The following is a 21,521-nucleotide window of genomic DNA, read 5'->3' as shown; positions in this document are numbered from 1 at the left end:
ATAGAATTGAGGGTACAAAGTATCAAAATATTTGTAAATGGTATAATACTGCATTTTAGTATGAAAAATATGAGCCTAAGTAACTTACTGAATATGGAGACATCATGATTGCCTCCAAGAGCTGCTGATAAAATTTCTTTAATTAACATCTAGTTTCAGTCCAGAGACCATAATCAGGTTCATAAAAGCATTTTCAACATCATATTAGGCAGAATAAAATCATTGGAATCAGATGATAAAATCCATGAATTCGTCACTGTTGCCACATAGTAATATAAACTACATCATCATTTGTATAGATTTATTCTATATTACTATGTGATAACAGTGACAAATTCATGAATTTTATTATCTGGCACCTATGGTTGTATATCACCTAATACGATGTAAATGCTTTTATGAACACCCAATGATGGTTCGTGGAGCAAAACTGGTTTGTAAAGAAATTTTATCAGCAGCTCTTGGAAGTAAACATGACATTCTTCAGATATTTATGAGCTGCAGACACCACATTCTGGGGTTGTTTATTTTATCACGTTATATTTTTCGGCGCTGAATCATCATCTGTTATGAAAATAATTAATTCAGTTGAGGAGAAGGATAACAGGAGGAGACTATTTGTGTAATAGTGTACTGTGTAAGTCTCATTTTGAATACTTGACTTCTAGCTAATTTGGCCAGAACAACTTCTGACAATTTTGTTTATCAATTTTGCAGAATAAGACAATCTGGCTCAAGAACCTCTCAGAACCTCTAGGACGCTTGTTTGCAGATACTATGAGTCTCTCGAATAAACTATTTGATGTACATAGTTGTATTTCAAGAACAGACGTACAGGAAGAGTTGGAGTTGAGAAATATATATGAAAGAATGGAAAAACAATTTTTAAGACTGTCAAATCAAGATAATATTGTTCATACTGTGAGCAGATCAAGATCAACATCTCAAAGGAGTAAACACACCACTCCATGTCAGAACATGGGACTGTGGTACTGGAGGAAGACTGCTATTTTTGATGGTATGAGGATAGCTACATCTTTTTACCTGTCATTCATTGTATAGATATTAAGGTCATGTATGTCATTATAATTATAATACTTCTTACATGTTTTGTCATTTCATGGAAAATTATGTTTGTCTTGCTATTTATAATTGTGCACATATTTTAAAGATTTTCTGTATGTGGCCAAAAACGTCCACACACACATTTCTGTTTATTCCTGAAACGTCGTCTCATAACTAATAGTGTTCTGGGACTTCCTCTCATTACTACAATACTACAGTTTGATTATCAGGGAAGACACTCTACTGTGTTCTTGTATAATGGAGATGGAATTTCTTCTTGACACACATTGCTCTGGTTCCACATACAGATGTTCAGTGGGGTTCTTTTCAGAGTTTCGCACAGCCCAGTCCAACATATTCACCTAATTTTCTTCAAATCACAAACTATATAAGTAAACATTTTTATTGGTTTCACTATAGAAGAAGAATAAGAAGATGAAGAAGATGAAGAAGGGGGGGGGGGGGGGGGAGAGAGAGAGAGAGAGAGAGAGAGAGAGAGAGAGAGAGAACTGTTTGAGATAACAGTTATCATCCACTTCGATATGCTTTCTTGGACTCCATGATCTTCATTGTTATAATGGGATAGACAGACACTTCAGCAAGCTAGTATAAAAAGTGTCAGAAAATCAGCTAAGTGCAAAGTCTGTGCAATTTGCACATTTGTATACACAAGGTGACTTACAGTTTTTCCTTTGTACAAATGAGACATGTAAGCCAAAGAAGTAGCTTCAAATCTATAGATATTAACATTTAATGTACACACTAATACGTTATTCTCCACTAATATCAAAACTTGTGTGAATGTCATGGTATATTCTGTATTTTAGAACACTAGTTTGTAACATAACATCACTGCTACTCTACATTTGTGCATTTTACAAATTTCATCGTTAGTATGCTCATTCAATTATTACATCTAATTTTAAGGTATTTTGTGTAAATAATAATGTATTTTTGAGAAATTTTAGAATCTTATGAGTGCATGCACATAATGTATTTTGTGGAAAACTGACATTTGCGAGCTACAGTTGTGTGTTCAACTGACTTCGGTAACTTTGTGATTTGGAAAATAATTTATCCTTAATTGCAATGTTGATAGTTACATAATTAGTGTGATTTTGCTTCTTTTCCCAGTTGTTGCCCAGTTTGTTCTGAGGAGATATTTAAAAGATGATGATTGTGACATAAATGTACTTCAGATGACTGCTGTGGTGTAATATTGTGTTCTGCACTTATTGTAACTATCATATTGTACACAGTTTTGTTTGCCCTTTCAACAGCAATTTATAATGTCTCCATTCATTGCAAATTTCCACTGTTTTACAGTTTGTTAGTGAGCATAATCCCATCAAAACAAAAAATTCGAGACTTAAGTTCCAAGAAGTTAAATTTTGTCTCAGCTTTTACTCTTATTATAACACAAAATCTTTTTGTTGGTGCTTAATTGCTTAACTTTGTAAGGAGAGCTCTTTATCCTCGTAGTGTAACTTACCCAGAAACTAAACTAAGCTTGTTGATTCACTTCTAAAGCCATTTGTTTACTATGGAGAAAAACATTACACCAGTTAAAATGCAGTCATTGGGTCTGCTGTTGGCAAGTGGGTGGAAATCGCCCTGACAGCTGTCAAACAACTGGAACCTGCTGCAAATGGTTGTGTATGTGAGATAAAAAGTTTTACATACCAGACAGATCGAAGGTACTTCAAGTACTCTCCTTTTCCATGCATATTCTCTCTTCTCCAGAAAATACAGGGCCTATCTTTACTTAAGAATTAAACTGTGCGTAGTAAGTCAGTGGTAGGTCTAGTTGCAGAGGCCAGGAGAAATAAGAGTATTATGCCCATCCAACTAACGAACAAATTTAAAGTTCTGTGTCCCACTGAAAATGAGTCAGTGAGACGTGTTTCACTTGTCAGGAGGCCTGCTTTGTCATGCACCAGGAGAAGTAAGTGCAGAAGGGTAAGGGTCTGTTCATTGTCAGCAGTTCAGATGTATAATGAATAATGATGCCACATAGGAAATTAGCGGCAAGGGTGAGATATGCCTGGATGCCTCGTTTATCATATTAAAGAAGCTATTTTGGCAGCCATTGAGGAAACAGGATGTTATGAGTTGCAGATTGTAGCACATGTTAGAATGAACAATTCTTGTTGTCTGGGCTCAAAGGTCACACTTGAATCATATTGTGACCCCCACTCCATTTTCCTTATTCTGCGTGGAATGGAAGGCTTTAATAAGAGGTTTTTGTGACAAGCTGTGCTGCACCATACAGTTTCAGAACTGTAGCAACCTCCTTAATGGGTCAGAAGTGCATCACACATCCGAGGCTGAGAAGAGGCTGTTTGTGTGTTAAGCAACTCTCCATCCAGTTCAGATAACAATATCTGTAGGAAACCTTAAAGTATTAGTGTAAATTCCAAAGAAATGACCCCAGTAGATATAACTATTAAAAAGCTAGTGATTTAACTGCTGAAGCATTAGTGACAAAGTTCTAGATTTTGAAGCACTCCTGAACAGCAAAGGGGCTCACATATATTAGGTAAAGAAAACTGACCTTCCTTAGATTTTTTGGGACAAGCCTAAATGTACATTGAAAGGATAGGTTAATGGGAAAGGGAGGTGGTGTATTTGTCACAGTAGGCAAGAAACTGAACTCTGCTGAGACAGAAATTAAAGCTACATTTAGGATTGAGTATAAAGATTCAGTGTAACAGATGGGTATTAATTTATATTGGGAACCAGCTGTTGGCAACTAGATCAACCCCCAGGGGGTTCATGATGACTCTTATGGGTATGGCCATGGTGAGTGTGGGTGCTGAGCCATTGAAGTACTCCACCTTTTCTGTACTGCAGTTGCTAGCCCCTAGTTTATTCCCCCACTCACTATAGTTTATTCCACTTTCCTGATGACAACCTGGCTTTCACGTAGGTTTTAGCTTGGCTTAATCTTGTGGCCCCTTAAATTAATTCCTACCATTCTCAACTTGGTCCCTTCCCAGGTTTGATGTCCATACTTTCCAAATTTGACTGAAGTGTGAATTGCGCAGGGAAAGGTAGAGAACAGAACAGTGAGGTCCATATCTAAAAAAGTTACTTTTATTTGCCATTATTAAACCTATCAGTGGTTCAGAAAGGTGTTCAGTACGAAGCAACAACAATCTTTGATTATTTGCCCAATCTCACAAAATGTCTGACAGGTAGTAAAACAGATTTTCAGTCTAACCTAAAATCATTTCTCCTGGACTACTCCTTCTGTTCCATGGATGAATTTCTATTGAAAAACTACTGACCAGTAAACAACATCAACATCAACAACACTAGTGTATACAATCAATAAAAGAATCATTCAAATGATCTATGGAACATGTAACTAATAAACATTGTACTTGTGTATCTGCCCAGGCATGACCATCCTGACAGCCACTTCTAGGTAAACTGCTCCCCACTCCCAAAACCTAACATAGTAGCCAGTGCATAATAGAGACATTGTCATGTGACCACTGACAGTGTGGGGACTGCACTTCCGGTTTCTGCACTGTAAACTGTCTAAGCATGCTAAGGAGTAGGTGCCCATTCCCACTGGAATACTAGGACTCAGGGTAATACTCACCATACCAGGTGGCTGAGTGGCACTTGGGCAGAATGTGCTGAGTTGGATTGGGTGACACCAGAGCAGACAGTGTGCCATAAAGTGATTCAAACTTACTAAAGCTAGTAGTTGTGAGGCCCTGGCAGTACAACCCCCAAGTGTTTCCACCAGTTGCTATGCAGTGGGAGAAAGGACAAGGACATTGGCATAGAGAACTCTACTCAACACAGTAGCTAGTCTCTATTGGAATGGAGAGATAGATAGATAGATAGATAGATAGATAGATAGATAGAGAGAGAGAGAGAGAGAGAGAGAGAGAGAGACCTATTTAATGACCAAACCTCAGTTCTTGGTGTTACACATTGTGAATACAAGTTTGAATAGCATTGCAAATGACACAGTGTGGTTCCTCCTGATCAGGACAGTAGATGCTTGTCAGACTTGAGCTGTACTTCTATAGGTGACAATCCAGAGTCTTTTACTCCTCGTATAAGTTTACACAAATCACAGAGCATTATCTTGGTAATTGAATAAAAAACTGCATGCCGGTCTCCAGGTGAGAGGCACAGTTTGCCCGCTGTATCCACAAGGGGCCAAAGATAACAGAGTTGACACGGAAGTCTAATGTTGGAGGGGACAACACGTGCAGGAAAGGTGGAGGCCATGATCAGACCTTATGTACCATCATATGTGCAATGCTTTGTTTGCTTCCATTTGGTTTGTACATCATCTTGATGTTCAATGAATTCACCTGTGGTAATTATGGATGTACCCAGCATATCACACCTTGTGTCCATACTAAAACTTGTGTCAGAAGTCTGGACCGACATGATCCCGCTTGTCAAAGTGCTCCGTTTTCAATAAGGAACAGTCAGTCCAAGAAAACAAACACTTTGGTCATTTACCATACTTTGATGTGAAAAAGAAAATTCTAACATCTTCATCACATGACCACTTTTGCAATGGCCTTGGAAAAATCTGGGTACCGATCCAGAAGACATTACCCCTCTTCACATGAGATGGAGTCTACCATTTTACCAAGTCTTCTCTCAGCAATGTCATGACTCTGATCCTGCATCATCACCTGGAGAAGCCTTTGTCCTGTTCAGTGTTACTCAGTAAAATTGACCACCCTTCAGGGAATTCATTTCCACAAACCATGCAGACTCATAGCCTGTGTGTGTGTGTGTGTGTGTGTGTGTGTTTCTGAAGAAGACCTTGTTGGCTGTGAAAGCTCACTTTCTAACAGTCTTTTTGTTTTATCTGTCTATGACTCAGCATCTGCGCTATATGGTGAATAGCAACTATGCTTTTCACGATATTGTTACATTTCCACCCTGGATTTTCTATTCTTTACTCACTAAATTTTGTGTTTCTTGTATGAACTTCATCTTCAGAACAGCTGTTTAAACAATTGTGTGTTTTGTTGGAATGGATAACCAGGAATACAGCTCCATCATTAAAACTATTTTTCTTGGATTGTTAACACAAAGCATTTCAATGTTGGTGGTGGTTAGTCGTATGAAGGATGTCCCAAAACTACAACCAATATGAAAATGTTAAGAGCACGCATAGTTCATATTTGAACTATCTGTGATTAGAGAGCTGCGAAATAACTAATATTACATGTGAGGTAGCTGTGCAGCATACTGCTTATTTGCTGAATAGAACTGCTCACCAAATAGTAGAAAAATTTAGCAGGACTGTGGAAGTTTTGAGACAGTAACGTTCATTCCAGTGGCCAGGACAACTGAGCTTTTGTAACACTATGCACAATATGTAAGAAGCAAGGAAAATCCGTAGCAGTGAGGAGATTGTCACAGCAAATTTAGGCTGATGTAGCACTCTGTAACAAAAAGACAGTCAAATTTTATTTGTAGCAGGGTCAACAGATATTAACGATATTACAATGCAAGACATGGTCTTAGTTCGAATCGAAAACAGTATTGTGGCAGAATCATGTGAACAATCTCAGTGCAGTGATCCACAGCGGTGGTCAGGAAGTTCTTGCTGGCAGTCATATGGGACAGCCATGTATTGCAGACAGTGCCCGGCTGGGTATACAAAGAATGCATCAATTAGTGTATCTTCACACATTGCATTTTATATGAAAGATCAACAATGAGAAAGCTTTGTGTAATATGGTCAGCACATTTGTTGAATACTGACAAAAGGCAAATATGAAAACCAATTTCTCGCTTTGTTTAGACCATTTTTAAAAAAGAATCCCGCAGATTTTTTTATCAACGATGTGTGATGCAGGTCAGCTGTGAATCATTTGCTCCGTGCCAGAAATCAAGCAGCAGTGAAAACAGTGAAAGATAATGACACTGCTCCAAAAAAGATGAAGTTGGATTTCATTTGTTGGAAATGTTAAAACTAGTGTTTTCTGATATGATAAAGGGATTGTTATTGGTGCATAGTTAAATCAAATTGTGAATACTTCACTAGACTTCAGGTTCTGCTTGATGAAAAACAATCGCAAAGAGAGCCTGGATTGCAAAGAAACAAAAATCAAGACCTGCATTTTGTAAAATTACTTTCTTCACTTTGGCACTGGAATTGTGGGTAGTTTTATCTGCAATATTAATTCCATTAGTTTCACTCTGAAAACCATACTCTTGACCATAGCCTGTAACTAAAAGTTCATCATACATAATGGTCTGCATTTATTATTCTCATGAAAGTTCATTTTCTCTTTTGTCAGTTTATTTTAAACTCCAAATAGCATGGAACTTGTTATTGAATGCCTACACACAGTACTAATCACATGTTCAACATCCACGTTTTGGATTAAGCTAAGAACATTCAATACATCATAGAAGATTCAGATCATTATTGTTACTATGTGGGACATTTATTCCAGTAATTATTTAGCGTATGGCTAATACAGACATATCATGAAATTAAATTACCTACACATATGTACATATTGACACACAAGAAACTTAAGTTTGTCTTTACAACTGAATATCCAGTCCTTCAATCCAGCGCACTGCATCTGGAGTTGCTAGTAGGAAGTCCTCTTTGGCGCCGTGATAGGCTCGAATCCTGCATTCACTGACAGTGTGGTGAACAGTCTGTTATGGAGCCCCGCAGTCACAAGCTGGATCAGGCAGCTTCTTCCACTTAAAGAGAGCATCCCTGCATCGCCCATGGCCGGTACAGATTCTGTTGAGAGTAGACCAGGTCTTGCGTGGTAAGTTGAATCCTTGGAAGTTTAGCACCTGAGAAGATGTTATGCAGATGCACATCTGTCACTGCTTCCCACCGACCTTTCCATTCTTAAAGAGGTTTGAAATTCTTAGCAACCATGTCAGCAGCATCGTACAGAGTTGGATGGCGTGATTTCAGTCTTTTGCGATTTAAAAGTGGCAGGTCGCTATGCATGGGTAGGTTTGAATTCCTGGAGATCTTGTGGAATTCTCTCATAAGGACAGTACATCTACGTAGATCAGAAGGCATTATACCGGTTAACAGTGGAAGCCAATAAACTGGAGTAGATCTGATTGCGCCAGATATTATGCGCATTGTCATTTTCAGCTGGGTATCAACAAGCCTTGTATGATGACTGTTCATCCAAACAGGTGCACAATACTCAGCACTTGAGTACACCAAGCCCAGAGCTGAAGATCGCAGGGTGGTTGCTGAAGATCCCCAGGTAGTTCCGCATAGCTTATGGGGGATGTTGTTTAGAGTCCTCAGCTTTTGAGCTAAGTTAAGAAGGTGGTGTTTGAAGCATAGTGTATGATCCAGGATGACACCAAGATATTTGGGTTCCTATTATGACGAAGAATTCTGCCTCTGAAACTTACTTCCAGTTTTACGTTCGCCAACTGGTTATTTAGATGGAAGCAACACACTTCTATTTTACTCACACTGGGTTGGAGTCTCCAGATTTTGAAGTAATTATTTAATGCAGACAGGTCATTGGCTAGAATCTCTTCTGTTGTCTTCATTTCCTGGTGTTTTACGGCTAGAGCCAGGTCATCGGCATAGCAGTATTTTCTGGACGAAGTGTCAGGTAGATCAGATAGATATAGGTTGAACAGTAAGGGTGAGAGAGAAACTTGAGTTCATGGGTTACCACCAATTACCACATCAGCACTTTACTGTTCTATGTTTCTTAACCTAAGTGCCTGTTCACCTCGTAATTCCCTGGGTTCATGCCTTGAACTGCTCTTTAGCACTCTGACTTCTTAATTCTACCTCATCAACTCTATAACCCTATTTTAGCAGCCCCACACATTCCTTCCATGCCTGCACTTTCAGTACATACCCACTCTAAGAAAGTTCTGCCAATACTTAACTAATGGTGTCTCACATTGTCACTCATAATGCCCAAACTGAAAAATGGCATGTAACCACTTGGGAACAAGAATGATCAATACCGTTTGCTCTGTCTAAAGAATATAGTAGAGTTAGACCAGCATTCTCGAAATATATGCACAAAGGTTCTCTGGTAATGTACCTGTCATATTCACTGTACTTGGCCCTCTGATTTCCACCATATTCATAGATAAAAGAAACAGCTGGAAAACTTCTGATGCTAATAAAGAGATGCTGGCAAAACTAAAAGTGTAATTTGCTTATCTAACAGAAACTTACATCAATTACAGAATCTACTTACTGGGAAAGATGTCCATTGCGTATTGACTCAAAAGGAAACTGTCGAATAATAAGTGTCAAACTAAGAATTCACCTTGCCACCACGTAGTGCGGGAAGAGCACGAGTGGACTTGTGAGCAGATAAATCCTGATATTGTCTGAGCAGTTATTCTTAACATATGTACCAATATAGTTAGAACCAAGGATAAATATTATTATTGTCGTACACATTAATGAAAGTATCGTTGCTCATGTGTGGTAGTTGGGGGTGTTGTCTCTTTTTGAGGTGACACACAAAAGTGTGACTTCCATGTGAGACCATGACTGCGCAGGGTGTATGGGTAGCATCTTTGTGCATCATTTACAATATGTGATTTTATAGTGCATTTGAAATAAGTTGTGGCTTTTGACAGTTTCATATGGGGCAAGTGGAGGGAAGTGTGCCAGCAAGTGGTGATAACGCCATGCCTGTGTTTGGTCATGGCCATTCGCCGGCCGACAGGCAAACATCCTTTGGCGGTAAAGAAATGGCAGTACTGAACAGAGCAGTTACATCTATGAATCTTTTATACCTACTCATGACTGTAGAGGTCCCCAAATGAAGAAAAGTCCGTATCCTTATCCTCAAACCCAGAACTGGTACTTGAACCAACAGAAATGACTGTCTCTTCAGTCTGTCCTCCAGCAGTACTCCTGAATTACCTTCTTGGTATGACAGATGACTCCTATGGGAAACATTTGCAATGGCTTCTTTTGCCAGCATTTCAACCTCACTGGTGATACGTAACAGACCAGTTTGGGAGGCTTACTGCATTGGTCGATGCAACAACTCTTAGTTTATTTAGGTCATGTAATCACCCAGATTCCAGTTAACGGTAAAATTATAAGATAAATACAGTGTTCACACCAGTCATCCATACCTTGTAAATGATACTAAATGTATTACTTAATTTTCTTCTGTTGGTCAAAATAGCTGAAATAACATCTGAATTGCTACTGTTAATCGATAAAACAAATATACGTAATGTAAGCCTTTAGTTCCCAAAGTAACTAAAATAATTCACGAAATAATGCTGTCTGAAATGCATGAACAAATTACCAAACAGAATTATTGCACTTACCAAATAAAGGATCCGATTGTATGGAAGTCAAAAACATGGTAAGAACTTACTGTACTCTTATCTGTACTGTACTCTTATCTTCATGTCATTAAGAAAACTAGGAAACCATCTTTTCTTTTTTTAACATATTTGACGTGAATTCCTGTAATAACATTGTAATAAGGCTGAATTGAATGTCCAAAACTGATGAGTGTTTAGAACTATAATGTAAGTGATTCAGTTCAATTGGGTGTAATTATTTTTAACAGTAATATTGAAAATTTACAATACCAATTAGGAAACATTGTTCAGAGGGATAAGTGAGAGAGCCAGCTCACTGGGAGTCATTGTTGACCAGAGGTTTTGTGTTGCACCATCTGTGTCACTGTGTGCAATAAATTGCAATGAGATGAATTAAGGTATACCTATTCCTTGTTTCACATTACACACTGTTTGAACGTGAAATGTGAATCCAGTTCACAACAAGAACTCTAGGACAACAAGCAGATCTCAAGATAAGTATTTAGAGTTACACCATCCATACAGACTGTTTATATTCCACTGATATTCTGTTAGCAATAACTTTACTTATATACATTTTCATATCTAGAAGAATATGTTATGTCTCAAAGGGATTGGAATATTTGTCACCTTCAATGAACAGAAACGCAACACTGAGTGTAAACTTCTTGTTGTTTTGTGCCACATTGCAATTCACCCAGACCCATATATTCTCAATTGGATTTAAATGAGCATGATGTGAAGGAAGCCTGGTTACACACTGCCCTATGCCATTAGCCAGTTTGTTCACATGGTAGTATAAAGTTTTTGGCTTGTACTGTGCTACAAGTTCCATTAACTCCACCTTATTCATGCTAGATGCAACTTTATATGGTACCCGAAGTAAAATATACACTTACCTCCACTGCACTGTTACAGTTTTATTCATCACAATAGGACGGTATGACACTTTTCTGTTACTGTTGTAGAATTTGGAGGACTATTTTGCAGCAGATTATTCGAAAACCACTTCATCAAAACTCTGGCATTCAGTTATTCATGATAGGTGCTTTGCTGCCTGGAATGGAACAGCAATAAAAAGTTTTGAATGAAACAGCAAGCAGAGCCAGTGTGAAGGATGATTATCCTGCCACCCCTGCCTCACAGTGCTGTTTTTGTTCCTTGTGCTGTGCAGTCTGTCCACTCCTTTGTCAACATGTCACATGTGTTAATCACAAGTCAAACAATGTCTTTGAATGCGCTCCTCATGGCAAACAGATATCAACCTCTCCAGACCAGTATGTCACTCCTCTCGATGATAAATGTCTGACAGGAAATCATCTTTTGCCATAAACCAATCTCTTGAAGACAGTTTTGATGTGATAACCAATTCCCCTTGAACAGCTCTGTTTCTGTACGTTGAAAAGCAGTTTATTTAAAGTGGGGTACTCCCTGCATTGATAATAGGCATACAGATGCATCTATCTTGGTTACCCATCTGTCGTAACTTCTTTTTTTGCCCAGGGTTTCTACTAAAGAACAAGTTAATGTTGCTTAATCATTTCCTTCTCCTTCCCAGCTCTTAGTACTATAGATCGATGAATGCTAAGTGCAATAGCTGTTCTGTCCACCACTATTGCAACATCTAAAATTGGACTGCCAGTATTGCACTCAATTTCAAAATAACTGTGCACAGAAAACACAAATTTATGACCTTGTGGACAGATTGAAATTCCCCTTCCAAAGTTCAATACCTTTGCAGCTGGTGAATGTTTTCTTGGAGACCTCTTCTGTTGTGAATCTCTTGTAAAGACAGGCTGCACTGTTTTTATTAATGCAATGCCAACATAAAACACTTAATCAATACACCTGATTGCAGAACATTTCAACACCAAAAAATACCACTTCACATGAGAACTGCTGAACATTCACACATCTTTTGCGTGGCAACAGGGGTTCTTTTCCGACTGAACTGTCGGCTGCGTGGTGGGAAAGCCGGCTTGCCATTGGTGTCACATCCATTCTGGTGAGCCAAATGTCAAAAGTTGCAACTAATTTTAAGCACACTATATCTTCAGTTTTATAATGCGTCTTCTTGCAAAGCAGTTGGTCAAAATCTGGAAGAAAACAGTACTTGAAGATGTGCTAGATTTTTACAGAATACATGTGGGATTCTGTGTGGTCCTTTCAAAAATCCTGTAAGGTTTACATTGTTTTCTCTTATGTCAGTGTGTGCAGATGAAAATAAAGGTGTGAAATTATAGGTGCACAGGGGGCCTTGTAAAGTCAGCTAGGATGTGGGCACCTGAACGGATTTTTTAAAATGAAAGAGTTGGTTAAAAGATAGTAAACTCACTATATTCCGTATATGGGATACACCTACGTTGGTTTGTTGATGCCATTAGCCTGTCACATCATCAATTTAAGTGTCAGGACAAAGTCTGAAAAAGTTGAAAGCTGGTGCAAGAGAACATCCAGCAGTTAAAATGTGGTTTACCTCCCATGCTCCCAATTAGCTACCTACAATGAAGTGTAGTAGGCATGTTTGCAGGACAAACAACCTTTGCTGAAGTGACAGTCCAACTTGGCATGCAGGCCACAATGAATTGTATTTGCACATTACAGAAGAATATTAAAATGCAAAATGATAAATAAAATAAAAAATTTCAAACACCAATCAGACTGGCTAGGCAACCTGCACAAAAGCAGCTTATTATTATGTAGAATTAGTTGAAATACTGATATTGCTGTCTGGAGTGGTCCATTGCTTGAAAGCAAGTTGCAGTAATTTTTTTATCTATACTGCCTACAAGTAGCTGGATTTATATCGGGTGTTTCTCTCCCAATCACTGTGTTTCCAGGAAAACTTGTTTCAATATGTATCTACTTATTGAAAGACTGCTAGTCACTGACTAAATAGTATTTGAATTAGTGGCTTTATTTCACTTAAAGAACTAATGTGTATTTATATATTTCAGGCACCAAGTTACTTGCTCTTTTGTAATTTGTTGTAGCTTACAGTTGTGTATTTTTGTGTTGCAGGTCTTAATAAAAAACTACACTTGGTTTACAAAGATGAGAAACAGTGGCAGAAACTTCAAGAAAATCTTCAGTTAATAGAGAGGCTACAATTTCAAATAGATGTATTTGATCTGATTTTATCAGAAATGATACCACGGATTTTGTCGATGGATCCCAACACAAAGAATTTTCAAATGATGCTGAAAGTTGTATGGGCAGTGACAGATTTTACAAGACTTCCTGTTCCAATATTCATAATTCCTTGAAACAGTAGCCTCGTGATAATTAGCTAAGCAGTAATTAACACTAAATAATCAATTAAAATCATTCTACCAAATTTATTAACATACAAATATTTACATTAACTCTATTTAATACAATAATTCCATTAATTGTCCTTTAATTTTAATAAATCATTTTAATGAATATAGACAAAACAAAAGTACGGAATCTGCTATTAATCCTACATGAAACAACACAGACATCTACAGGTAAAATATAAAATAAGAAGCCATCAGCCTCTATATGCAGATCACTATTCCATGAATTGAGCCAGGACTCGCACAGCTGCACTCATTGCTTGGCTACCATCGTGCGATGCTGACAACGCAGCACGAGCAATGCTGTAACATGTTTCTAAGATGAGATTTTGCTGAACAGTAAAGAATATCTGGAGACAAGGTTATTTAAATTATAAAAGAAAAAGCACTACAACATAGTTTTATAAATAAGTGTACAAGCAGTTAAATACTGTAGTATAATTCAGTTTTCAGTTACAGATTTGTGGCATGAGCAGTTTCATTAGAATTTAAAAGCAAATTAATGTAAGCTGCAGTACAAAGATAGATCACTGTTGAATTGCAATTTTCCAGGCGGAAAGCTAAACTAAACACACACACAAATCTTAAGTAAAAATATTGTGGTCTACAGGCTGTTACACCTCACATTCTTTATTATGAAACAATAGAGACTGGATAGGTAACCACTTATCTGTAACTCATTGATGTGAAGTGCACAGAAGCATGTAACAGCACTGACACTCCACTTGCATTTGAAATACCACTTTAAGGTACACCGTATGCAGCTGTGGACCTGTGGCAAATGGACAGCACACATTTTGCTGTGGAAAACACCTCAGGCCCCAAGAAAGTAACAGTATATAAAATGATGTCATTCCTCGTGGCCACCACCTGTTTTGTGTACATGTGGTAGGCTTTTTTTTTTTTGGGGGGGGGGGGGGGGGAGTATGAAAGGACTGTTAAGTCATTCACAGCTCTCTGACTGTGTACTTGCTTTTCAGGTTAATTTGATTTCACTGTAACATGTGAAGATTAAGTAGATTTTGCACAGGAAGGAGGAGGAGGAGGGGGGCAGAGAGAGAGAGGAGTTGCTGTGACTGTTCAACAAATTCATTTCTCAAATTACAATAGATTGTCATAACAAAAAATGAAATTTTGGTTTCCTCAAGAAACAAATGATCTTTCATGCAGCTATTAAAAATGGTCAGTGCACCATCACACTACCATCTGGCTGTTTTGAATTTGAAGCTTAACATTTATATTGTTCTTCAGCAAGTCTACAATATCATTGTATACAGGTTCTTGAGCAATACCAAGTGGTTCACCATTATATACATAGTCTAAAATCAAGTCAATGCATATCATGCTGTTATCTTTTTAGTCAAAGCCATCTTCAATGAAGTATGTCATCTGTCTTCATCTGTACTGATTACAGTGCAGATTTTTTCTGGGTGCTCAAATGATATAGCAGAGTGAGCATGTTTTTAAACCACTGACAGTCATGTGGCAGCAGCAGCGCTAATGCCATGTGCCTGGCCTACAGAAGCAGTGATATATGTATATAAAAACAAAGATGATGTGACTTACCAAACGAAAGCGCTGGCAGGTTGAGAGACACACAAACATACACACAAAATTCAAGCTTTTGCAACCAACGGCTGCTTCATCAGGAAAGAGGGAAGGAGAGGGAAAGACGAAAGGATGTGGGTTTTGAGGGAGAGGGTAAGGAGTCATTCCAATCCCAGGAGCGGAAAGACTTACCTTAGGGGGGAAAAAGGACAGGTATACAATCTCTCTCGCGCGCGCCCACACACACACACACACACACACACACACACACACACACACACACACACACACACACACAAAGATGATGTAACTTACCAAACGAAAGCGGAAAGCGTTGGTATGTCGATAGACACACAAACAAACACACAAAATTCAAGCTTTCACAACCAACGGTTGCTTAAAGAGGGAAGGAGAGGGAAAGAAGAAAGGATGTGGGTTTTGAGGGAGAGGGTAAGGAGTCATTCCAATCCCGGGAGCGGAAAGACTTACCTTAGGGGGAAAAAGGACAGGTATACACTTGCGTGCGCGTGCATCCGCACATATACAGACACAAGCAGACATATGTAAAGGCAAAGAGTATGGCAGAGATGTCAGTCGAGGCAGAAGTACAGAGGCAAAGATGTTAAATGACAGGTGAGGTATGAGCGGCGGCAACTTGAAATTAGCGGAGGTTGAAGCCTGGTGGGTAATGGGAAGAGAGGATATATTGAAGGGCAAGTTCCCATCTCCAGAGTTCTGATAGGTTGGTGTTAGTGGGAAGTATCCAGATAACCTGGACGGTGTAACACTGTGCCAAGATGTGCTGGCCGTGCACCAAGGCATGTTTAGCCACAGGGTGATCCTCATTACTAACAAACACTGTCTGCCTGTGTCCATTCATGCGAATGGACAGTTTGTTGCTGGTCATTCCCACATAGAAAGCTTCACAGTGTAGGCAGGTCAGTTGGTAAATCACGTGGGTGGTTTCACACGTGGCTCTGCCTTTGATTGTGTACAACTTCCGGGTTATAGGACTACAGTAGGTGGTGGTGGGAGGGTGCATGGGACAGGTTTTACACCGGGGGAGGTTACAAGGGTAGGAGCCAGAGGGTAGGGAAGGTGGTTTGGGGATTTCATAGGGATGAACCAAGAGGTTACGAAGGTTAGGTGGACGGCGGAAAGACACTCTTGGTGGAGTGGGGAGGATTTCATGAAGGATGCATCTCATTTCAGGGCAGGATTTGAGGAAGTCGTATCCCTGCTGGAGAGCCACAGAGTCTGATCCAGTCCCGAAAAGTATCCTGTCACAAGTGGGGTTCTTCTGTGGGAGGTTCTGGGTTTGAGAGGATGAGGAAGTCGCTCTGGTTATTTGCTTCTGTACCAGGTTGGGAGGGTGGTTGCGGAATGCGAAAGCTGTTTTCAGGTTGTTGGTGTAACGGTTCAGGGATTCCGGACTGGAACAGATTCGTTTGCCACAAAGACCTAGGCTGTAGGGAAGGGACCATTTGATGTGGAATGGGTGGCAGCTGTCATAATGGAGGTACTGTTGCTTGTTGGTGTGTTTGATGTGGACGGACGTGTGAAGCTGGCCATTGGACAGGTGGAGGTCAACGTCAAGGAAAGTGGCATGGGATTTGGAGTAGGACCAGGTGAATCTGATGGAACCAAAGGAGTTGAGGTTGGAGAGGAAGTTCTGGAGTTCTTCTTCACTGTGAGTCCAGATCATGAAGATGTCATCAATAAATCTGTACCAAACTTTGGGTTGGGAGGCCTGGGTAACCAAGAAGGCTTCCTCTAAGCGACCCATAAATAGGTTGGCGTATGAGGGGGCCATCCTGGTACCCATGGCTGTTCCCTTTAATTGTTGGTATGTCTGGCCTTCGAAAGTGAAGAAGTTGTGAGTCACGATGAAGCTGGCTAAGGTAATGAAGAAAGAGGTTTTAGATAGGGTGGCAGGTGATCGGCTTGAAAGGAAGTGCTCCATCACAGCGAGGCCCTGGATGTGTGGAATATTTGTGTATAAGGAAGTGACATCAATGGTTATAAGGATGGTTTCCGGGGGTAACAGATTGGGTAAGGATTCCAGGCGTTCGAGAAAGTGGTTGGTGTCTTTGATGAAGGGTGGGAGATTGCAAGTAATCGGTTGAAGGTGTTGAGCTACGTAGGCAGAGATACGTTCTGTGGGGGCTTGGTAACCAACTACAATGGGGTGTGTAATGTCTCCACAGAAAATACCCTCTACCATGCACCAATTAATCATTTTCAATCAGAACATCCACATTCATTCACTCTGGAAAAGTTATCTGATCTGATTTTCTCGTAATATGTGCGGCGACAGCTCGACGACGCCAAAGTATTTTCTAGTGCGTTTATTCTTTGAAGATGCATTTATGCATTCTCCATGGTTGTTAGAGTGGTAACTAGGACAGCTTCTGGAGTATCTGTTGAGGGATTGACGTGTTTCTGAGAGATACATTTCCGCTTTTCTTCTCGCTAAAGCGAGTCAATTAACATTTGTGCTGCTAGCGGTTTGTTTGAAGAGAAAGAGACTGTAAAAGGAAAATAATTAAGGCGTGGAATCACCGGAGATCTGGACATGTAATGGAGATGGATTTAATACACGATTTCCTCCATAAATAAGGTTTGTGACTTTTTTGTTCTGGAGTGAGTGAATGAATGAATGAGTTTTTTTCACGTTGGCCCTGTAATTAGTGGGGAAGTTTCAGCTGTGTCGAAGAGAGCCTGCAATCACTGAGTCTGTGTTAAATCGTCCAAAAAGGCTTTGTACACATCTGGAATTCGCAATCTTTCGTAAAAGGAACAAATTGTCCACACGATTGATTCTCCCAACTGACTGCAGTGTTTAATAGTAATAATAAATTTAAAGATCTCTTACAGCAAGGCAGCCGCTGATTACCAAGAAGAAGGACTCCACCAAAGATTCTATTTGGCTGATTTCACGTAATGAAAAATTATATTAAAAACTTTACATAGATAAAGGAGAGAAAGAGAGAGAGTGAATGAAAATAGAGATAATACTAATAATCCTCCATTAGTCTAATTTTTCGCCTGTCTTATCACGGATCAGCCAAGAACTGGGAGAGCCTTACTTTACTGTTTAGATTTATGTGCGAAGGTGAAGGGATCTTAAAGTCAACAGATACACGTCTATACAGACAAGACAATACACAGAGATAGAGGCTAGCTGCATTCATCATCTATTCTTAGACAAAGAGACGGCAACTTATTATCCGAACATTTAAAAATGTTAGAGGCGGCCGGGATGATTGGGTTTGTGAATTTTAGGAAGTAGGTAGAAGGTAGGGGTGCGGGGTGTCGGTGGGGTCAGGAGGTTGATGGAATCAGGTGAAAGGTTTTGCAGGGGGCCTAAGGTTCTGAGGATTCCTTGAAGCTCCGCCTGGACATCAGGAACCTTGGCAAACTTTGTATGTAGTGTTGTCTGAAAGCTGACGCAGTCCCTCAGCCACATACTCCCGACGATCAAGTACCACGATCGTGGAACCCTTGTCCGCCGGAAGAATGACAATGGATCGGTCAGCCTTCAGATCACGGATAGCCAGGGCTTCAGCAGTGGTGATGTTGAGAGTAGGATTAAGGTTTTTCAAGAAGGATTGAGAGGCAAGGCTGGAAGTGAGAAATTCCTGGAAGGTTTGGAAAGGGTGATTTTGAGGAAGAGGTGAGTCCCGCTGTGATGGAGGACGGAACTGTTCCAGGCAGGGTTCAATTTGGATAGTGTCTTGGGGAGTTGGATCATTAGGAGTAGGAGTAGGATTAGGATTATTTTTCTTCGTGGCAAAGTGATATTTCCAGCAGAGAGTACGAATGTAGGACAGTAAATCTTTGACGAGGGCTGTTTGGTTGAATCTGGGAGTAGGGCTGAAGGTGAGGCCTTTGGATAGGACAGAGGTTTCGGATTGGGAGAGAGGTTTGGAGGAAAGGTTAACTACTGCATTAGGGTGTTGTGGTTCCAGATTGTGTTGATTAGAATTTTGAGGTTTTGGGGGTAGTGGAGCTGGAAGTGGGAGATTGAGTAGATGAGAGAGACTGGGTCTGTGTGCAATGAGAGGAGGTTGAGGTTTGCTGGAAAGGTTGTGGAGGGTGAGTGAGTTGCCTTTCCGGAGGTGGGAAACCAGGAGATTGGATAGTTTTTTGAGGTGGAGGATGGCATGCTGTTCTAATTTGCGGTTGGCCTGTAGGAGGATGCTCTGAACAGCCGGTGTGGATGTGGGAGAGGAAAGATTGAGGACTTTTATTAAGGATAGGAGTTGGCGGGTGTTTTCATTGGCTGAGTTGATGTGTAGGTCAAGGATTAGGTGGGTGAGGGCTATGGATTGTTCAGTTTGGAACTGGTATGGGGACTGATGGAAAGAAGGGTTACAGCCAGAGATGGGAACTTTAAGTGTGAGGCCTTTGGGGGTAATGCCAACTGTCAGACAAGCCTGAGAAAATAGAATATGGGAGCGTAATCTGGCTAGGGTGAAGGCATGTTTGCGGAGGGAATGTAAATAAAACTTAATGGGGTCGTTGTGGGGATGTTGTGAGGGTGACATGGTGTTAGAAGGTGGAAAGTGTAACATGAGGCTAAAATGAAAATAAAAATAAAAATGTATGGGGAGAGATAAAGGTGAACTAGAAAGTAACTGGAGATCTGGTGTGAAAAAAGTCGAATAAGTGTTGGTTGAAGCTGAGCTATGTTGATCCTGTGGTGAACTTGGATTGGTAAACAACAATGTGCACAAGGGTTAGGTGGTTGTGTTGCCGCCAAAACACGTTAAAGGGTGGAGAAATTTGGGAAAATTTCGAAAAAACTGCATGTAAATGTATTGAAAGGAGTGGTTTTGTGGTAGCAGATTATGAAAATGAGGCTAACAATTGTCTGACGAAGAAATAATGATGTTAAAATCTGTGGGAAGCGGCTAAAAATGATCAGTGATGTGGGAAAAACGGAAATGGAAATAAAGCGAAAGTTGTTAGAACTAGCCGAAATGGTTGTTTAATAGGTGAAAGGAACTGTTTGTGAACTGGGAACGGTGGATTTTATAGCAGCAGTACTGTGAAATCTTGTTTGTTGCCAAATTTCATGATTCCATGTCAACGGGAAGGATTCTGTGGGTTTTGATGAGCGAGTTTGCGAATATCAAAATATGTAACATAAACGGCCGTATCTTTTGATTTTACACAGAGTACGCGAAGGAACTTGCCCCCCTTCTTGCAGCGTTGTACCATAGGTCTCTAGAAGAGCGTAGCGTTCCAAAAGATAGGGAAAGGGCACAGGTCATATCCGTTTTCAAGAAGGGACGTCAAACGGATGTGCAGAACTATAGACCTATATCCCTAACGTCAATCAGTTGCAGAATTTTGGAACACGTATTATGTTCGAGTACAATGACTTTTCTAGAGACTAGAAATCTACTCTGTAGGAATCAGCAGGGGTTCGAAAAAGACGATCGTGTGAAACCCAGCTCGCGCTATTCATCCACGAGACTCAGAGGGCCATAGACACGGGTTCCCAGGTAGATGCCGTGTTTCTTGATTTCCGCAAGGTGTTTGATACAGTTTCCCACAGTCTTTTAATGGACAAAGTAAGAGCATATGGACTATCGGACCAATTGTGTGATTGTATTGAAGAGTACATGGATAGCAGAACGCAGCATGTCATTCTCAATGGAGAGAAGTCTTCCGAAGTAAGAGTGATTTCAGGTGTGCCGCAGGGGAGTGTCGTGGGACCGTTGCTATTCTGGTTTGGAAGTGAGTTACGGAGTTACGCATTATTGAGTGTATATATAGGCAGGATAAAATTGTATGGTAGATTACGGTGAAAAGGAGAAGGTGAATACGAAGTGAAACTACTTGCACAAACAGAAAGAGAAAGTAAGATGACAGAAAAGATTTCGAAATGCAACAGTAACAATAACAAACATAATTGTTGGGTTAAAATTAGTGATATGAATATAATAGAGGGAAACATTCCACGTGGGAATCAGTTTAGTGTTAAGGTGAGAGTGTCCTGTGATTTCTGTGTAGCTTCGATAAATCTCGATTTGTGCTGATTAAGGTTGTATCATCTGCATAGCAGATAACTGACGTGTAGTGGTTCCGCCTCCTTTCATTTCTTTGTTCCAGTCCTTGGTGTTGGCGTATTGGCTGAAATGTGGGGTTGTAGTTCGGCCGCTGACTACTGTAAATAATGTAGCTGACAAATGCATAGTTGTGTTCACTGTCTTTCACTTTTCACAACCCCCCAATATACACATTTATATGGCCAGTGCA

The 21,521-nt window shown here is 40.0% G+C and overlaps 2 protein-coding genes across 4 annotated transcripts in view; one reads left to right on the top strand and one right to left on the bottom strand.

The window, feature by feature from the left end:
• LOC124605528 overlaps nt 1-13,766 on the top strand; it is a 91,272-nt gene extending 77,506 nt beyond the window's left edge. The window contains exons 3-4 of the mRNA XM_047137274.1: nt 718-1,018; nt 13,405-13,766. Of these exons, the coding sequence (XP_046993230.1) occupies nt 718-1,018; nt 13,405-13,649 (546 nt within the window). The 3' untranslated portion in view covers nt 13,650-13,766. The remainder of the gene's footprint in view (nt 1-717; nt 1,019-13,404) is intronic.
• The window catches only part of LOC124605527 (AP-5 complex subunit zeta-1-like), a 165,601-nt gene continuing 157,786 nt past the window's right edge, over nt 13,707-21,521 (bottom strand). For all 3 annotated transcript variants that reach the window (XM_047137271.1, XM_047137273.1, XM_047137272.1), the window contains one exon: nt 13,707-14,006. In XM_047137271.1, the coding sequence (XP_046993227.1) occupies nt 13,919-14,006 (88 nt within the window). In that variant the 3' untranslated portion in view covers nt 13,707-13,918. The remainder of the gene's footprint in view (nt 14,007-21,521) is intronic.

Source organism: Schistocerca americana, chromosome 3, assembly GCF_021461395.2.
Source record: "Schistocerca americana isolate TAMUIC-IGC-003095 chromosome 3, iqSchAmer2.1, whole genome shotgun sequence".
NCBI lineage: Eukaryota > Metazoa > Arthropoda > Insecta > Orthoptera > Acrididae > Schistocerca > Schistocerca americana.
The sequence above is the reverse complement of the archived record's forward strand: the minus strand, read 5'-3'. Positions and strand labels throughout refer to the sequence as shown.